Source organism: Hyperolius riggenbachi, chromosome 5 (assembly GCF_040937935.1).
Source record: "Hyperolius riggenbachi isolate aHypRig1 chromosome 5, aHypRig1.pri, whole genome shotgun sequence".
NCBI classification, from domain to species: Eukaryota; Metazoa; Chordata; class Amphibia; order Anura; family Hyperoliidae; genus Hyperolius; species Hyperolius riggenbachi.
Window position 1 is genome coordinate 39,789,950 of NC_090650.1, and position 20,539 is coordinate 39,810,488.

General features: G+C 45.1%; 1 protein-coding gene across 2 annotated transcripts in view; it reads left to right on the forward strand.

The window, feature by feature from the left end:
• Positions 1 to 8,423: 8,423 nt before the first annotated feature.
• RUNDC3B (RUN domain containing 3B) overlaps positions 8,424 to 20,539 on the forward strand; it is a 237,546-nt gene continuing 225,430 nt past the window's right edge. Inside the window, exon 1 of one of the 2 annotated variants that reach the window (XM_068238567.1) lies at positions 8,424 to 8,895. In XM_068238567.1, the coding sequence (XP_068094668.1) occupies positions 8,801 to 8,895 (95 nt within the window). In that variant the 5' untranslated portion in view covers positions 8,424 to 8,800. The remainder of the gene's footprint in view (positions 8,896 to 20,539) is intronic. The other variant, XM_068238568.1, reaches the window with a different exon arrangement.

Sequence of the window (20,539 nt, forward strand, 5' to 3'; positions counted from 1 at the left end):
CACCTAACTACACTATACCTGGCTAACTATACTGAAGGCACCTACACATAACTACACTATACCTGGCTAACTATACTGAAGGCACCCACACCTAACTACACTATACCTGGCTAACTATACTGAAGCCACTTACACCTAACTACACTATACCTAGCTAATTATACTGAAGGCACCTACACCTAACTACACTATACCTGGCTAACTATACTGAAGGCACCCACACCTAACTACACTATACCTGGCTGACTATACTGAAGACACCTACACCTAACTACACTATACCTGGCTGACTATACTGAAGACACCTACACCTAACTACACTATACCTGGCTAACTATACTGAAGGCACCCACACCTAACTACACTATACCTGGCTGACTATACTGAAGACACCTACACCTAACTACACTATACCTGGCTAACTATACTGAAGGCACCCACACCTAACTACACTATACCTGGCTACCTATACTGAAGGAACCCACACCTAATTACACTATACCTGGCTACCTATACTGAAGGCACCTACACCTATTTACACTATACCTGGCTAACTATACTGAAGGCACCTACACCTAACTACACTATACCTGGCTAACTATACTGAAGGCACCTACACCTAACTATACTATACCTGGCTAACTATACTGAAGGCACCTACACCTAACTACACTATACCTGGCTAACTATACTGAAGGCACATACACCTAACTACACTATACCTGGCTAACTATACTGAAGGCACCTACACCTAACTTCACTATACCTGGCTAACTATACTGAAGGCCCCTACACCTAACTACACTATACCTAGCTAACTATACTGAAGGCACCTACACCTAACTTCACTATACCTGGCTAACTATACTGAAGAAACCTACACCTAACTACACTATACCTGGCTAACTATACTTAAGGCACCTACACCTAACTACACTATACCTGGCTAACTATACTGTAGGCACCTACACTTAGCTATCTGTACTGAAGGCACCTATACCTAACTACACTATACCTGGCTTCCTATACTGAAGGCCCCTATACCTAGCTATCTGTACTTCAGGCATCTATACCTATCTACCTATACTGAAGGCACATATACTTATCTACCTATACTGAAGGCACATATACCTAGCTATCTACACTGAAGGCACACTTTACTTCCTGGTGGCTGGCCTGCAATTTCCATCAAAGCCTGTATCACATACAGATCTGTTTGAACTTGCAGGAGACAAGCCCACCTCTATTAATTAGCATATTGTCTGCCAGTTGACCAGGCCTTCCTGATTAGCTCTGTGTATCTAGGGAGAGCTCATTCTTTTGTCGGTTCGTCGACAAATAGGTTCGCTTTCTAAGGGCAGCATTCAAAGGGCGAAAAAAAACCCTGAATTTACCAGAATTCACCAGTAATTCAGCAGAAATAAGCACCATATTAAGGTAACATTATCTTTCTTGTGATTTACTTGTATTGCTGAACACTATTGCTGTCTAACTAGATCATCTCTGCCTTTGAGTCTGAATTGCACAGCCCACAAACCACTCCATCAAATAAAAACAAACATGCATGATTGCAGGACCTCACCAGGGCTGCCCCTACTCTCTGGAACTCACTCCTTCCAGCCACCAGACTTGCCCCCACCTTTAATACCTTCACACAAGCTCTCAAGACTCACCCTTTCATGCTCGCATACCCCCCTACACCAGCACCATAATATGTTCTGTTAGACACCCTCTCAACAGATGCACCTATTGTCTCCACCCCCACCCTTTAGATTGTCAGCCTCTGGCAGGGCCCTTTCCCTTAGTGTTTCCAGCTTGATTATGCAATCTTACTGACAATCACCCCTTTTGTGGACTAGAACAATCTCTATTTTGACCTATGACACTGTATTATCAAATCATTTGCATGATCTTGTTTTGTTGTGAGTTTCCTGTACGTTCTACGTTGTATGTTACCCCTTTTATCTATTGTGAAGCGCTGCGTAATATGTTGGCGCTATATAAATACAATAAATAATAATAATAATATACCTAGCTACCTATACTGAAGGCACGTATACCTAGCTACCTAAATGTTGGTAGATCTCCCGGACTTGGCAAAGTTTAAAGTAGCTTGCGAGTCGAAAAAGTGTGAGCACCCCTGCACTAGCTTGTATGGTGTGTGCTGCAGCCAGCCTGGAGGTTCAGCACTGACACTGCTGGACAGCTCCACAGCCTGACAGCACATCTAGCTTGTATGGTGTGTGCTGCAGCCAGCCTGGAGGTTCAGCACTGACACTGCCAGACAGCTCCACAGCCTGACAGCACATCTAGCTTGTATGGTGTGTGCTGCAGCCAGACTGGAGGTTCAGCACTGACACTGCTGGACAGCTCCACAGCCTGACAGCACATCTAGCTTGTATGGTGTGTGCTGCAGCCAGACTGGAGGTTCAGCACTAACACTGCTGGACAGCTCCCCAGCCTGACAGCACATCCTGCATCAGCTCTCACTCCAACTCTCCTGTGTCACCTCTGGTTGCCTTGGTTACAGACATTTCAAATCATATAGTGGCATCAGAATTCAAAGTTTATGAATCTTACAGTTGTTTAAATAAACATTTTGTTATGTAAGAGAGTTGTTTTGTTAAATTTACAGCACAAATAAGTCCTACAATGTTAACAGCATTCAGTATATTACTGCCCAGCTAGCTGTGTACTCCTGCCAGTGCTGTAACTACAATGCTTGGGGCCCCACAGCCAAACTTTAATGAGCCCCCCCCCCCCAATGCTCAAAACCCTTGGCTTCCTTTGGTGCCCTTCAAGGCCTTGGGGGCCCATCTCACAAGGGTCATAAATCAAGAGTGGCCGCCATGATCTTCACACCCATAACAAGTGGTCTGAACAGGGCCGGTTTTATAATTTTTGCCGCCTGAGGCAAACTTGTAAGTATGCTGTCTCCCCATAGGTAGTATAATTGCCCCTAGTATAGGTAGCCTGGAGGGGGTAGCAGCAAGGAAGGGGGAGCAGCGGGCACAGTGGTGGGGAGGGTGGTCTAACCCCTCTCCCTCGCCTAGGGCTCCCCTGTATGCTCTCCCCCTCCAGCGATTTGCTAAAAATTCAATTAGTTCAGCCAGGCAGAGGGAGTGTAATGACTCGCAGCTCGCGTCGCTTCCTGCAATGCCGCCCACTGTACTTCAGTGGGCGGCATTGCAGGAAGTGACACGAGCGGTGGAACGCAGTGCAAGATCCAGGAAGTAGGTGAGTCATTGCACTCCCCACTGCCTGGCTGAACCAATTGAATTTTGAGCAAATCGCTGGAGGGGGAGAGCGGACGGGGGAGCAAAAGGTGAGGGATAGGGGTCCGACGCCCCTCCCCACCACTGTGCCCACTGCTTCCTATTCCTGGCTGCTACCCCCTCCAGCTTAGTGGCCCCACCCACACATGGCCAGGGGACGCCGCCCCCCAACTTCCACCACCTAAGGGACTGCCTCACCCCGCCTCATGGGTGGCCTGGGTCTGAAGTAAAGTCCTCTGTATTGGAGGAAGTGAAGGTTAGGAGTAAGGGGCCCCCATAGCTCTGGACCCCCCTGCTCCCCTCTAGTTACGCCCCTGACTCCAGCACTGCAGATGGGGATACCTATAAAGTGTTCAATAGTGGATACTGTAATACTGTAGATCTAAAGGGTTGTACTCTGCTGAAAAGTGAATAGAATGTGGTGTCATCCCATTCTAATGTGGTGTCTGTCATTGGAGCTGATAGAGAACTGACACATAATTGATAGATATTACACTCCTGCACTACTCTCCTGTTCATATAGCTGTATACAACTGAAAGGTTTATGGAAAACTGTCCAACGTTTATATTAAATAGCAATGCCTACCTTCCAAATGACAGACAGCTATCTACTGTCCAACTGCCAGAGAGCTGTCTACTAGCCAACTGGCAGAGAGCAGTCTGCAGAGAGCTGTGTACTAGCCAACTGACAGAGAGCAGTGTGATGACTTCCTGGTTTAACGCATAATTATATCCAGCAAATCTATCTGCTGATAAAACTTATCACATGCTTATCTGTGAGTTCTCCTTTGGAAGGGTCATCCCTACTGACAGAGAGCAGTTTACTGACCAACTGACCTGACAAACAGCTGTCTACTGTCCAACTGACAGAGAGCTGTCTACTATCCAACTGAAAGAGAGCTGTCTACTGTCCTACAGAGAGCTGCATACTATCCAACTGATAGAGAGCTGTCTCTTATCCAACTGACAGAGAGGCCTATCTACTATCCACCTGACAGAGAGCTGTCTACTATCCAACTGGCAAAGAGCTGCCTAGTGCCTACTATCCAACTGACAAAGAGCTGTCTACTATCCAACTGAAAAAGAGGTGTCTATTATCCAACTGACAGAGAGCTGTATACTGTCCTACAGAGAGCTGTCTACTATCCAACTGACAGAGAGCTGTCTACTATCCACCTGACAGAGAGCTGTCTACTATCCAACTGGCAAAGAGCTGCTAAATATCCAACTGGCAGAGAGCTGTTTACTATCCACCTGACAGAGAGCTGTCTACTATCCACCTGACAGAGAGCTATCTACTATCCAACTGACAGAAAGCTGTCTACTATCCAACTGACATAATCCTGTCTACTATCCAACTGGCAAAGAGCTGTCTACTACCCAACTGGCAGAGAGCAGTCTGCAGAGAGCTGTGTACTAGCCAACTGACAGAGAGCAGTGGGATGACTTCCTGGTTTAACGCATAATTATATCCTGCAAATCTATCTGCTGATAAAACTGATCACATGCTTATCTGTGAGTTCTCCTTTGGAATGCCCCTATACCTAGCTATCTGTACTTCAGGCATCTATACCTACCTACCTATACTGAAGGCACGTATACCTAGCTACCTATACTGAAGGCACGTGTACCTAGCTACCTATACTGAAGGCATGTATACCTAGCTACCTAAATGTTGGTAGATCTCCTGGACTAACTACACTACACCTGGCTAACTATACTGAAGGCACCTACACCTAACTACACTATACTTGGCTAACTATACTGAAGGCCCCTACACCTAACTACACTGTACCTGGCTAACTATACTGAAAGCACCTACACCTAACTACACTATACCTGGCTAACTATACTGAAGGCACCTTCACCTAACTACACTATACCTGGCTAACTATACTGAAGGCACCTACACCTAACTACACTATACCTGGCTAACTACACTGAAGGCACCCACACCTAACTACACTATACCTGACTAACTATACTGAAGGCACCCACACCTAACTACACTATACCTGGCTAACTATACTGAAGGCACCCACACCTAACTACACCTGGATAACTATACTGAAGGCACCTACTCCTAACTACACTATACCTGGCTACCTATACTGAAGGCCCCTACACCTAACTACACTATACCTGGCTAACTATACTGAAGGCCCCTACACCTAACTACACTATACCTGGCTAACTATACTGAAGGCACCTACACCTAACTACACTATACCTGGCTAACTATACTGAAGGCACCTACACCTAACTACACTATACCTAGCTAACTATACTGAAGGCCCCTACACCTAACTACACTATACTTGGCTAACTATACTGAAGGCCCCTACACCTAACTACACTGTACCTGGCTAACTATACTGAAGGCACCTACACCTAACTACACTATACCTGGCTAACTATACTGAAGGCACCTACACACCTAACTACACTATACCTGGCTAACTATACTGAAGGCACCCACACCTAACTACACTATACCTGGCTAACTATACTGAAGGCACCCACACCTAACTACACTATACATGGCTAACTATACTGAAGGCACCTTCACCAACTACACTATACCTGGCTAACTATACTGAAGGCACCTACACCTAACTACACTATACCTGGCTAACTATACTGAAGGCACCTACACCTAACTACACTATACCTGGCTAACTATACTGAAGGCACCTACACTTAGCTATCTGTACTGAAGGCACCTATACCTAACTACACTATACCTGGCTTCCTATACTGAAGGCTGACAGAGAGCAGTCTACTGACCAACTGACCGGACAAACAGCTGTCTACTGTCCAACTGACAGAGAGCTGTCTACTATCCAACTAACAGAGATCTGTCTACTATCCAACTGACAGAGAGCTGTCTACTATCCAACTGAAAGCTGTCTATTGCCCAACTGACAGAGAGCTGTATACTGTTCTACAGAGAGCTGCAGACTATCCAACTGATAGAGAGCTGTCTCTTAATTAACTGACAGAGAGCTATCTACTATCCACCTGACAGAGAGCTGTCTACTATCCAACTGGCAAAGAGCTGCCTAGTGCCTACTATCCAACTGGCAGAGAGCTGTTTACTATCCAACTGACAGAGAGCTGTCTACTATCCAACTGGCAAAGAGCTGCCTACTATCCAACTGGCAGAGAGCTGTTTACTATCCACCTGACAGAGAGCTGTCTACTATCCACCTGACAGAGAGCTGTCTACTATCCAACTGACAGAAAGCTGTCTACTATCCAACTGACAGAATGCTGTCTACTATCCAACTGGCAAAGAGCTGTCTACTACCCACCTGGCAGAGAGCTGTCTACTATCCAATCTGTGAATCAATACAGCCACATAGGACATCCAATAAAAAGTAAAGGTTCTCCTCTTTAAGGGGAGTGATTTTGGTAGTAGAAAATATGTATCATATATATTTATCAACCCCACATCCCAATAGGTTATTTAAGAACTGGGTACGACTGTGTGGGACTTTTTAGGGGCAAAGATCAAATTTTACGACATTGGGGGGCATTGTGGCATACTCTCCAACTGCCTATTGTCTACAGTCCAATTGACAGAGAGCGGTCTACTATCCAACTGACAGAGAGCCGTTTACTATCCACCTGACACAGATTGCTGCCTGTTATCTAACTGACAGAAAGCTGTCTACTATTTAAATCACAGAGAGCTGACTACTCTCCAACTGCCTGTTGTCTATTGTCCAACCGACAGAGAGCTGTCTACTGTCCAACTGAGGAAGAGCTGTCCACCATGCAACTGACAGGAAGCTGTCTGATGGGGACTTGTACACTCCTGTCCAGCTGCAGAGAGCTGTCTACTATCCAACTAACAGAGAGCTATTTATTATCCAGCTGTCACAGATAGCTGTCTGTTATCCAACTGACATAGAGCTGTCTTCTATCCAACTGACAGAGAGCTGTCCACTGTTCAACTAACAGGAAGCTGTCTGATGGGGACTTGCATACTCCTGTCCAGCTGCTGATGAGGATGGATGTAATATGCAGATTGACAGATGCAGGATTGGATGGATGGATATAATATGCAGACTGACAGATGCAGGATTGGCTGGATGGATATAATATGCAGATTGACAGATGCAGGATTGGATGGATGGATATAATATGCAGATTGACAGATGCAGGATGGATGGATGGATAGAATAGGCAGATTGACAGATGCAGGATTGGATGGATGGATATATGCAGATTGACAGATGCAGGATTGGATGGATGGATATATGCAGATTGACAGATGCAGGATTGGATGGATGTATATAATGTGCAGACTGACAGATGTAGGATTGGATGAATGGATATAATATGCAGATTGACAGATGCAGGATTGGATGGATGGATATAATATGCAGATTGACAGATGTAGGATTGGATGGATGGATATAATAAGCAGATTGACAGATGCAGGATTGGATGGATGGATATATGCAGATTGACAGATTCAGGATTGGATGGATGGATATAATATGCAGACTGACAGATGCAGGATTGGATGGATGGTAATAATATGCAGATTGACAGATGCAGGATGGATGGATATAATATGCAGACTGACAGATGCAGGATTGGCTGGATTGATATAATATGCAGATTGACAGATGCAGGATTGGATGGATATAATATGCAGATTGACAGATGCAGGATGGATGGATGGATATAATATGCAGACTGACAGATGCAGGATAGAATAGGATGGATATAATATGCAGATAGAGGAATGCAGGATTGGATGGATGGATATAATATGCAGATTGACAGATGCAGGATGGATGGATGAGTATAATATGCAGACTGACAGATGCAGGATAGAATAGGATGGATATAATATGCAGACTGACAGATGCAGGATAGAATAGGATGGATATAATATGCAGATAGAGGGATGCAGGATTGGATGGCTGGATATACTATGCAGATTGACTGATGCAGATTGGATGGCTGTAGGATGAATGTAGCATTGGGTGGATGTAGGATGAATACAATATGCAGATATGCATGATTGGCTGGATGTAGCATTGTATGGAGGTTGGATGTAGCATTGTATGGACACCTCCTCCTCTCTGTCAGCTGACAGCACGACTCTCTCTAGTGCTCAGCACAGCCTGGGCTCCAGCAGCAGCAGACAGGAGGCTGGCCGCTCTCACTTCCGCTCTAGTCACATGAGAAGCCATCCAGCTGCTGCCGCTGGTGCTCCCAGCTCTGGAGGGGAGTCACTGGGGGAGCCAGCCATTAGCACTGTGCACCTGCTGCCCTGAGAGTGTCTGTCTGTCATTACTACTGCTACACTGTGACAACAAAGCCTGCTGCAGGGATCCTGCCTGCTATTGTGTGTGTGTGCAGCCAGCATGCCTGGAGTGAGGGCAGCCTGAGCAGCACACACAGGGGGAGCTGCTGCTGGATGGGGAGCCTCTGCTGAGCCACACTCAGGACTGTCAGGAGCAGAACTCAGGAAGACACAAGGCTAGCAGTCCAGAGAGGAGGAGATGGCTTCCCTAAGCCTGGGGCTGAGCCTGTCCAGGAAGAAGACTACCTCCAGGAATGCAGCAGTGGAGAGGAAGAACCTCATCACAGTATGCAGGTAATAATAACCCCACTGGTCTCCGCAGCCAATCACAATGCTCTTACCTGCTGCTCATAACATGAGAGGTGATTTCTGATTGGCTGCTGTAAGCTATTGGTGTACGCTGCTCACACTCTACTTTTTGAAATTTTAACTCAGAACTTCATCTCAGCTGTAAAAGATATGCAACAGCATAATCACTTTTCAAGAAAAACATTTCTTTGTTGCAGCTGATAAAAATCCTGCAATAGATTTGCAGTGTGTCTACTTCCTGCTTTCATGGAAGCAGACTCTCTGCAGTCAGCTGACACAGCTAAGGGATCAAATTACAACTGGTGCTTAGTCACAGATGAGAGCGGATTAGACAGGCTAAACTCTCTAAATACATACAGGGTGCACTTCTCTCCGTTTTTCCTTCTGTCCAGTGCAACAGTTCAGGTCCATTTTAAAATATACCTGAAGGAAAAGAAAGTGCCCAAAATTGCATTTCGCTAGGTATAGGGAAGCCTCTGGCTAATTCTCAGGCTACCCTTGTCCCCCTTCCTCCTTGCCGTTCTAGTGATAGTACCCCCCCCCACCCTGAAACTTGTCGACATGGTCTTGCCGATGCAGCTTAGGTGGGTTGCACCGCATGCCCGAAGCAGCTCCATGCTTCTGCGCAGTACGGTCGCGTTCGGTCTCGTACGGGGCAAGATTTGCGAATGTTTCCACGCAGGAACGGCAAGAGGGTGGAGGGGGGAGGGGGGCTAGGATACAGGATTCTCTCTACAGAGGAAAATATGTGTCTTTTGCATTTAATAATCTCACAGGTTTGCTTTAAGGTGCGTACACACCTCCAACTGTGATTGGTTAATCGTGTAGCATGAGGGTCAGCAGATTTTTAATACTTCAAACAGATTGCATAGGCAAGCTCTAATATTACTTGGTGGTAAAATTGGGCAATCAAGATTGGATTTGTATGTGCACCTTTTGAAGGTGCCTGTTAAATGTACAGTTTCCTGAACGATCGACCGGACAATCTGATAAACAATCATTCGGGCCGCAAATGAGGGCAAAAAAAAAAAAAATACAGTCCTGTCTGCAAAATCGTCCTGAAAACAGGATCGCGTGAACGAATGACACATAAATGCTGCCCGATCCAATCTCTCATACAGTTGATCATTCTGGAGGCTGGACTATTAATAGGCACCTTTACCCTTCCATGTAAGGGAACGTATCATCCCTTGTGTGGTCAGGTGCCGATGCAAGCAGCCACCGTCTGTAAAGCTGACCATACATCATACAATCTTAACTGTACAATATTACTACACACCTGTGTATGATATGCGCTAACGATCTGAAGGGATGTCTAGTTTTGTTTTGCTTTTTACAATGAGAAGCTCTTCCGGTTGAACCGGATCTTTAGGGCTGGTTTACACTGGGGTACTTTTCACTGCTTTACTGATTGCTGGCTGTTACTACTTTATCCCCATGGCATCATTCTCACTGCAACATCTGTGATTTGCATAAATCGCAAACATGCTACATGCAGCATTTTGGAGTCGATTGCAATGTAATTTCGCAATGCAGGATTGTGAATGTGATTTATGTTCTGAGTGTGAACCAACCCTTAAGGCTCATACACATATCAGACCATAGTCTTTGGAGAATGAAAGATCACAGACCAATTTTACCCCCTTCCATGTAGTATGAGAGCCATACCTACACAGTCTATTCCATAGAGCTGAACTCCACATCAGACAGAAATCTTTGCAAGATGCTGCACACAAAGATGCTGTAGACATTCAAAAGATCAGTATCTGCAAAAGATCTGTTCCTGCAAAAGATCCATTCCTGCAAAATGAATTCATAGTCTATGATGTCTGCAGATCCTCATACACACCTTGTTTAACAGACATTCATCTGCAGATCAGATCCACCAGGATAGATGTTCAAATCTGCAGATGATTGTCTCATCTGCAGATGAATGTCAGTTAAACAAGGTGTGTATGATGATCTGCAGATCTCATAGACTATGAATGCAATTTGCAGGAACAGATCTTTGGCAGGAACAGATCTTTTGCAGATACTGATCTTTTGTGTCTGTACAGCATCTGTGTGTGCAGCATCTTGCAAAGATATTTTTCTGATGGGGAGTTCAGCTCCATAGAATAGACTGTGTAGAGTATGGCTCTCATACTACATGAAGGGTGGTAAGATTGGTCTGTGATCTTTCATTTTCCAAAGACTATAGTCTGATGTGTGTATGCACCTTTACACAGGACTAAAGTCTGGTACACACATCTAGTTTAATGATTGGCCAATATATCACTTCCATATAGTATGATTGCTCACCTACAGTCTGTTTATAGTATTAAAAGTCTGTTGGCCCTCATACTGCACGCAGGTGGTAACATTAGTCAGTGATTGGTCAATCAAATTGCACCCTTACAATTAATTAATCAGTCATTAATACTCAGCTTTCAAAAGAATGGCCCCGCGTCAGAATTAATGCTCATCTTTAAAGGACCTCTGTCGTAAAAATCTTAAAATTTAAAATACATGTAAACACATACAAATAAGAAGTACGTTTCTTCCAGAGTAAAATGAGCCATAAATTACTTTTCTCTGATGTTGCTGTCACTTACAGTAAGTAGTAGAAATCTGGCATTACCAACAGGTTTTGGACTAGCCCATCTTCTCATGGGGGGTTCTCATGTTTTTCTTTCTTTTTTAAAACACTTGGTGAATGGCAGTTGCTCCGTCCAACTGCCAAAATAGTGTGCAGCTAGCAGGGAGGCTGGCCAGCATCTTTGTATAAATCTTTTTCAGGGAATATCTTTATAAAGAATAAAGGCCATGCTGAGAATCCCCCGAGAAGAGGTGGACTAACCCAAAAGCTGTTGGTGATGTCAGATTTCTACTACTTACTGTAAGTGACGGCAACATAGGAGAAAAGTAATGTATGGCTCATTTTACTCTGGAAGAAATGTACTTCTTACTTGTATGTGTTTTAAATTTTAAGATTTTCGCGACAGTTCCTCTTTAATAGGAGCCAGCACATTGATTATAATTCATAAACAGTTTGGGTAAGCGCTCATACTCCTTTGAACCATTAAAGCAGAAAAAAAATAAGAGTTTCACTTACCTGGGGCTTTCGCCAGCCCCCCGCAGTTGACCTGTGCCCACGCCGTCCTGGAACGATCCTCCGCTCCCCGCCCCACTTTTTTTCAAGCAGTGGAAGCCAACTTCTAAGTCGACGTTCACTGTGTCCTGGCCACACATATCCTCGTACGCGTTCCCGTAGCCAGGAGCTTCCTGCGCAGTACGAGGAAAGCTCTACTGAACGAGGACGCTCGTGGCGGGGCCACGTAGGCGCAGTGCACTTCAACTGCATGAAGTGAAAGTGAGCCGCAGCGTGGGAACGGAAGCTCATATGGTAACTTTGTGGGCACAGGATGGCTGCAGGGGGCTGGCAGAAGCCCCAAGTAAGTTTAAACTCTTACATTTTTTTAGGTTATTACACTTCCGCTTTAAAGTGAACCCAGGGGGAGAGTGATATGGAGGCTGCCATACGTCTTTCCTTTTAAGCAATACCAGTTGCCTGGCTGTCCTGCTGACCCTCTGCCTCTAATACTTTTAGTCATAGCCCCTGAACAAGCATGCAGCAGATCAGGTGTTTCTGACATTGTCAGATCTGACAAGATTAGCTGCATACTTGTTTCTGGTGTCATTCAGACACTACTGCAGTCAAAAAAGATCAGCAGGGCTGCCAGGAAACTGGTATTGTTTAAAAGGAAATAAAAATGGCAGCCTCTATCTTACCTCGGGTTCACTTTACTATTGGATAAAAAAAGATAGTATGGGGTATAGATGGCTTTAGTTCTTGGCCCTGGAACTAGCCTAATGCACATGGCAACAACGCTAGTGTTTTGCTTGGCCCTTTAAGGCATGTGACACACAACTTATGCCAATACGATTGTGCAATAACTCATTAGGCTGTGGATGCCAAGAGGAGTCTGTCAGTATTTCTGACCTACGCAATAATGGTATGAACGGCTATAATGTGCAATGATGAGCCATAGTCATAAGGAGTTTATTATTCTGCAACTTGCAGCAGTCAGCAGTGACAGGTGACTTCTGTTTGCTTGCTGGAACATATTAGTACGGTGTTGTTGTTTGCCTGCCTGCACCCTGTGATTTCAGCATTGCCTATGGGTGGATAGGGTGCAGAGTCTTGTAATAATGGGGTGTCATTGGTACTGCAGGATAATGATGATCAGACGACATCCTAGGCGGTGTTTACATTGTGTCTAGCAGAACATGTGTAGCGGCAGCGCTGCAGAGTAATCTATAGTCCCACTGCAGTCACGAGTCGTGTTATAATAGTGTAGCATGAGCAGTATGCTCAGCACACCATTTATAACCAATCAGAATGAAGCTGTCATCAGTCTAGAACAAGCTGAACCATGACAGCTGAGTGCGGATTGGTTGCTGTCAGTTATGGAATTTTTTGCTTTTGTGCATATTGCTGTTAATGCAGAGTATTGGCAGTAGGAGGTTGTTTATGGCAATATCTATACTGGTTATCAGAGTGAGTGCTCTGCAGAGCGACAAAACGAATGCCTGAGAATCTCCATTAAGACGGTTTTGTTTTTTCGACTTTCTCACCGGGTCACAACGTCCATAAGGGTGGTGGGATGGTGAGAATGGGGTCACCTGACAGTCCCTTCACACACCTTTTGGCCTCAGTCACACCTAAAATCGAAAACGCAAACGTTTTGCATTTTTATGCGCTTTTTTTCTCCCTTGCGGCGCTCCACTGCGTGTTGCGTTTCTAGTAAAATCGCTTTTTTAAGCTCTTTACCAGAGCGGTTTTGTAATTCACTCCCTGACGAAAGTCAGGAAGTGGACTCTTTGACCCAGAAAATAATAAATACAATGTATTTACTCTAATAAACGTGAACGCAATCGCTGCATAAAGCGGTTTTGTGAGCATTTAGCGCTCTTCCTATACCTTCCATTATAGCAAAAACACCCCAAAAAATGGTACAGGCACCGATTAGCTGAACGCACAGCGCACAAACCGCGATGATATGAACCTAGAGATTCATTGAATAAGCGTTTTGTGGGCGATTTCAAAAATCGCCTGTGCTACAAAAAAAAAAAAAAAGCCGAAAACGCACCTAGTCTGAACGAGCCCTGCCACCTTGCTTCCAAGTATTTTTATGATAGCTTTCATACTGTACGTACGTGCGTACATCACTACTGCTGGGATCCGATGGCGATCTGAAGGTCCACTGAACATCTTGAGTGAACGGTCATTTTGTTTTCAAATGGCCCCTTGCCAATTCAGTAATGCATCGTAGTATTGATTGATTCGGACTGTTATCTGTGTGACTTCCTGTCGTTTAAAGGGAACCTTAACTGAGAGGGATATGGATGTTTCTTTTTGAACAATACCAGTTGCCCGGCAGTCCTGCTGATCTCTATGGCTGCAGTAGTGTCTGAATCACACACCTGAAACAAGCATGCAGCTAATCCAGTCTGACTTCAGTCAGAGCACCTGATCTGCATGCTTGTTCATGGGCTAGCCTATGGCTAAAAGTATTAGAGACACAGGATCAGCAGGAGAATCAGGCAACTGGTATTATTTTAACAGGAATAGGGGTGCAGCTAAGGTTTTGGTGACCCCAAGCAGTCCATAACTTGAGGCCCCTATCCACGAAACCGCTTCTAAACAATGGATAACCACAAAATGGGTGTGGCCAAAACAGGATGTGGGTGGAGCCAAATACTAGCAGTTTCTAGGCTAAATTGCACCCAGGGCGAGGGCGTAAAATGCACCCCCAACAAGGAGACCGGTATAGGTGCCCGCAGTATAGGTAGCCAGCTATAGGTCCCCCCAGTATAGGTAGCCCATATAGTTGTCCCCAGTATAGGTAAGATAGGTAGGTGCTCCCATATAGGTTAGATAGGTTGGTGCCCCCGTATAGGTTAGATAGGTAGGTGCCTCCAATATAGGTAGCCAGTTTATTTGCAGTGTGAGGCCCCAAGCGGGGGCGTGGCTTGCTTGTATGCTGGCGGCGCCCCTGAACAGGAAAAATCCAAATCGTTCTCAGTTTAGGTTCCCTTTAAGTGGGATAAAACTGACATAACATTCAATAAAAATGTGTTTTCCTTCTTTTTATTACCCGTACAGTTATCATTTTTACTTTTGTGCACAAGTAGTATTGTCTGTCTACAAATTACAAATTCCCAAACAACAGTTTATCTGCTCTGAAAGCTGCTGTTGGATTTTATTGCAAAGCGGCTGTATTTGTATATTAAAATCTATCTAGTGATCACTTCTCAGCTCTTTCTGCTTCTCAGCTCAGTGCAGCTCAGTTTCGGCACTTTGCTAATGTTTACTAAATGTATCTGACAAAGGAATGCAAGGAAAAAGATAATGTTATCACCTCTTTGGATGTAGCCAGAAGCTGCTCACTGAAGCAAGAGGCTTTCCACCGAAGAACAAAGTGCTGTGTTTAACTGTTTGAATGCTGCATCTGCTACATTTTGGGTGGGGGGGGGGGGTAGTAGATGTTATGCTGTAAATAATCTTTTAGTTTAAAGAGGAAAGGCTGAGTTTTATACCACTTTAAGGCCATGTTCACGGTGACAGGAACGCCATGCAACAGATCGGGAAATCAGCACCGCAGGTTACCCGTGTGTTGCGTCGCATACAGTGAAGCATACAGTTCAATGAAAAGTTTACATCACTAACCTTTTTGCGGTAACGCACTGCATGCACTGTGAATATTGCAGTGCAGAAAACCATGTTACAGAGCACCGTCAACCACTGCTGTGAATGGGGGTGTCCAATAAAGGTACAATTTTTTAAAAGGACGACTATCACGAAAAAGTAGGCAGTTAAAGTCTGACAGAACCAACAGGTTTTGGGCCAGTCCATCTACTCATGGGGGATTCTCAGGGTTTTCTTTGTTTTCAACAGCATGTCCTAAACAGCAGTTGCAAAGTCTAACTGACAAAATAGTGTGCAAGTGAGTAGGGAGGATGGCTGGTATCTTACTATTTTGGCAGTTAAACTGCTGTTCAGGAAATGCTGTTGAAAACAAAGAAAACCCTGAGAATCCCCCACGAGGAGATGGACTGTCCCAAAACCAGTCGTTTCTGTCAGATTTTAACTGCCTACTTTTTTTGCGATAGTGGTCCTTTAAAGAGAGTCTGAAGCGAGAATAGATCTCGCTTCAGACCTCATATATAGCAGGGGCACGTGTGCCCCTGCTAAAACGCCGCTATAGCGCGGCTTAACGGGGGTCCCTGTCCCCCCAAACCCCCTCCGTGCAGCGGGGGAGCGCTTCCTGGTTGGGGCAGGGCTAACCGCCGCAGCCCTGCCCCATGCGCGTCTGTCAGACGCGTATCTCCGCCTCTCCCCCGCCCCTCTCAGTCTTCCTTCACTGAGAGGGGCGGGGGAGAGGCGGCGATGCGCGTCTGATAGACGCGCTGGGAGGCAGGGCTGCAGCCGTTAGCCCTGCCTCCAGGAAGAGAGACAGCCAGCGACCATTTTCCGACCATCTTTTGCGGGGGGTGGGTTGGGGGTGAAGGGACCCCCGTTAAGCCGCGGGATAGCGGCGTTTTAGCAGGGGCACACGTGCCCCTGCTATATATAAGACCTGAAGCGAGATTTAGTCTCGCTTCAGTGTCTCTTTAATTGGATGCAATCTTTTGACGCAATTTTAAGGCTCTAATGTAATCAGAAGGTAATTATCGATTGTTCATGTAAACAGGTTAATCAGGGCCTTTTTCTGTCTTCCAATTCGATCGTAAAATCTAACATTCGGATCAATTCAATTTTGTGATCCATTCGACCATAGAATGGTTGTACATCGCTTTTCGCCACACACTGTGCTGTTTTCTGTACAGTTAAAAGAGTGGGAGGGGTGAGGCAGAGAACAGCGTCCCCAGCAGGGCTTGGCGGAGTCGGTCTGCAGCGTTCCGCCTTGCCGAGGAACCATCTAGTGTGTGTGTGTGTATATATGAAGCTTTATTGGGAGCGTTCTTCTCTCCTCACACACGGTCCTGCTCCGCATTTCACAGATGGTCTATCCTTCTTGCTGTTTGCAAAATTACTTCAGCAATTGTGAAACATTTTGTTATTACAATAGGATGTGGTAACATTCTATTTTACGACGTGACAATGTGTCATCATTTTTTTTTTTTATTTTTTTTTTTTTGTCAATAAGAATTCAGCTGAATGTTCATAGCTACCTCAGTGTGTAATATACAGTTATTATTATTATTAGTATTATTTTTATTTATATAATTTGCACATTATTAGTACAATGCTGCTATTAGAAGAATAAGGCTTTTTTTACACTGCAAATTGCAATTCCGGTTTGCGATTTTCACTGTCTGCTAGCAGCACGAAGAAAAACGCAGCATGCAGGACTTTTTTTAAAATCATAATCCCGTGTAAAATTGCATCGGGATTGCATGTAGTGTAGAAGAGCCCTGAAACCAATAGACACTCATTGATAAAGGCAAATAAGCCCTGCCTGAGTTCACTGAAGTTCTTCAGAAGGGTTATTTGCCAAAAAGGACCCCAATTGGGCTGTTGTATGGACCAATGAGAAGTCTTGTCTTGTTATGCAGGACAGTACATTCCCAGTTGGAACTCCACTAACTGTAGAGGTAGTGGAAGAGAAAGCACAGGGGGTCCAGGAGCCCAATCTGGCGCAGTACGTTAGTTGGTACGGGAATATTTAATAAAAACAGTAGATTTTATACTCACAAGAGTGGGTTGCTGGGTGAGGCAACCACTGGTGCTCGCTTGTGGGGAAGTACCGTCCCCAATCAGCCTTTGTTCCTGGTCGCTGCTCCAAAAAATCGATCTATCGGAAAGTTCCCGATGTGGATCTCCCCCTAAGGCTAGGGGTTTGGGTAAATTTATGGAAAGGGTAGGAGGCGCCCGGTGAACGTAATGGTATATTTACTCTATACGGTGGGTACAGCATTCAATAAGAAAATGGTGTGATCCTACCTTCTGGATGTCCCCTCTCGGGAAGTATACAAACGGAATTTTTTTTGCTTTTGAGATTCTATGTTTTTTGCATTCAAGACAACGCGTTTCACGGTCAAAACCGCTTCCTCAGGTCAGTGACAATGCCTCAAAACAGATGCTGCTGATTGTCCGGGCGCCGTCCACTCCACTAACTATCAGTCTCAGGGCTGGAACCCACTAGAGTGATTTTATTTAAATTTTTCTTAGTTATTTATTTTTTGAGCGTTTTAGGGACCCCATAAATCGCTAGCGATTTCCCTAAGGCCTCTTTCAGGCAACGTGCGCAGGAGCCGTTTCCTGCACGCGTTGAATAGCCTGCTGCATGTCGTCTGGAATCTGCGGTGCGACGCAATCAGCAGTGGTAGTAATTAACCCGACGGGAGAACGCCGGCTCCCGGCGGTTCAACGCTCCCGGGTGCGTTGAACCGAAACGCGTCGGGGGTGAAAAGTAAAATGAAAGTCTGCGGACTTTAATTTTACCTTGGTTAACCCAAAGTATCAACTTTGCATTGAAACGCAGGAAAAGGGCTCTAGTGTGAAAGCACCCTAAACACTCTGCCAATGTAAATAAATCTAACAATCCTACAGTAGAGATTGTGCTTAGCAAAATCGCAATCACAGGATAGTGCAGCATTTTGGGAGTGTTTGCGTTTCAATGTAAAGTATTGAAGCGCTGGCAAATCGCTCATGAATCTCTATACATAACGATTTGTGTGCGATTGAAAACTGTAAATAAAATTATGATACATTAAAAAGACTGATCAGAATTTAAAAAATTAGAAGGCAGTTGAAAACTCAATTAATCACCCCAAACTCCCTGGGCAAAAAGACACTACTTTGCTGCCCTAAGGAGGCAGAGCTTTGTGCTGTAGCTCTGCCTCCATGCGCGTCAATCAGCGCTGATCGCCGCCTCTCCCCCGCCCCTCTCAGTGAAAGAAGACTGAGAGGGGCAGGGAGAGGCGGCGATCCGTGCAGATGGACGCGTGTAGAGGCAGAACTACAGCACAAAGCTCTGCCTCTTTGCGGAAGCGCTCCCTGCAATGTTCCCCGGGGAGTTTGGGTGTTTAATCGAATTTTCAGCTGCAGGGATGCTGCGTTTTAGGTGGGCAATTATGTTAAAGAGGTTTTTAAAGTAAAAACATGATTTTTGGGAGACTTCAGAGTCTCTTTAAAGAGGAACTCCAGTGAACATTTTAGTGTTGGCAGGTGATGTAGCTGCTGCATGGTTTTTGGCAGTTGGAAACAGCTGTAACAGCTATTTCCCACAATGCAAAAAGGTTCACAGACAAGTTTGAACTTTTCTTGTGGGAGGAGTTTCTTGTGGGAGGGGTTTTACCACAATAGATGGTCTGTTTGTAAAAAGGAATAAATTTCTCATGTAAAAGGGGGTATCAACTACTGATTGGGATAAAGTTCAATTTTTGGTCGGAGTTTCTCTTTAAAGTACCCCTGACCTGAGGGGGCTTGATTGCTGTTAGTGCTGTTTTGTGTATGGTGCTGTGACATATGTCGCAGCACCATCCTCACCTTCCAGTGCCCCCAGGGGTCCCTGCTCTAGTCAGTCAAAGATGGGTGGGGAGGATATGACAGTTATCATCACCTAGGAACGCCCCCAACCACGCGCCTTGTACTGTTGGCATTTTCACTGCTATGGAGCTGACCCGGAAGTACTTCCTGGTTACTTCTGGGTCATCGTCATAGTGCTGAAATGCCGGCAGATACAAGAGGACACGGCGGAGGAACGGAAGAGCTGACAGGGCAGAGAAGACAGAGAAGGGAACCAGGAATAGGTGAGTTATGCAGCAGCTTTTTTTTTAACAGGTTAATCAAAAAGCAGTTCAGGAGTACTTTAAAGACTGGCCTGCAACACCCTGCAAACGCTTTAGTGCTTGTAATTGCTATTGAGTCCCGGCCCTGAAACTGTTTTCCAGTTAGCCACCGAATGGTGCATTCACATTGCATCAGTTACATTGCAGAATAATTCTGCATGTCCACTCACTGCCCATACAAGTCTATGGGGCTGTTCATATATCTGCCGTGTAACAGATCGTGTCATTCTAACTTGCTGCATGCAGGCTTTGAATGAACGTGTATGGCATACCACGCGCAGTGTCCATTGCACTTACATAGTTATTTGGGTTGAAAAAAGTCCTACGTCCAACCAGAGAACAAAGTACAACAGCAGCCTGCTCCCTCACATATCCCTGTTGATCCAGAGGAAGGCAAAAACCCTTAAAAGGCATGGTCCAATTAGCCCCAAAGGGAAAAATTCCTTCCCGACTCCAGATGGCAAAACGCTTTATACATTATAAAGCGTTTTCTGCAACGCTCCCAGTGTGAATCCAGCTGAAAATGTATTCTTTTCACAATATCTTGTATTTCCTGTCTACATCATTCATGTTTCCTTTTCTGCTTCTCATCGCTAGTAACTACAATGGTTCATATTCCTCCATTTTATTAAAGCAGTTTTCTCCCATTTTACTCGTTGTCCTCGGACATACCAATCGCATTCTTGTCATTGTTTTGCAGTCATGAGTTCTTTTATGAGCTGTATGTTGACTCTCTAGAATCTCAAGTCTGCCTGACCTACATAAGTGGGTTGTTGGAGTTCCAATGCTT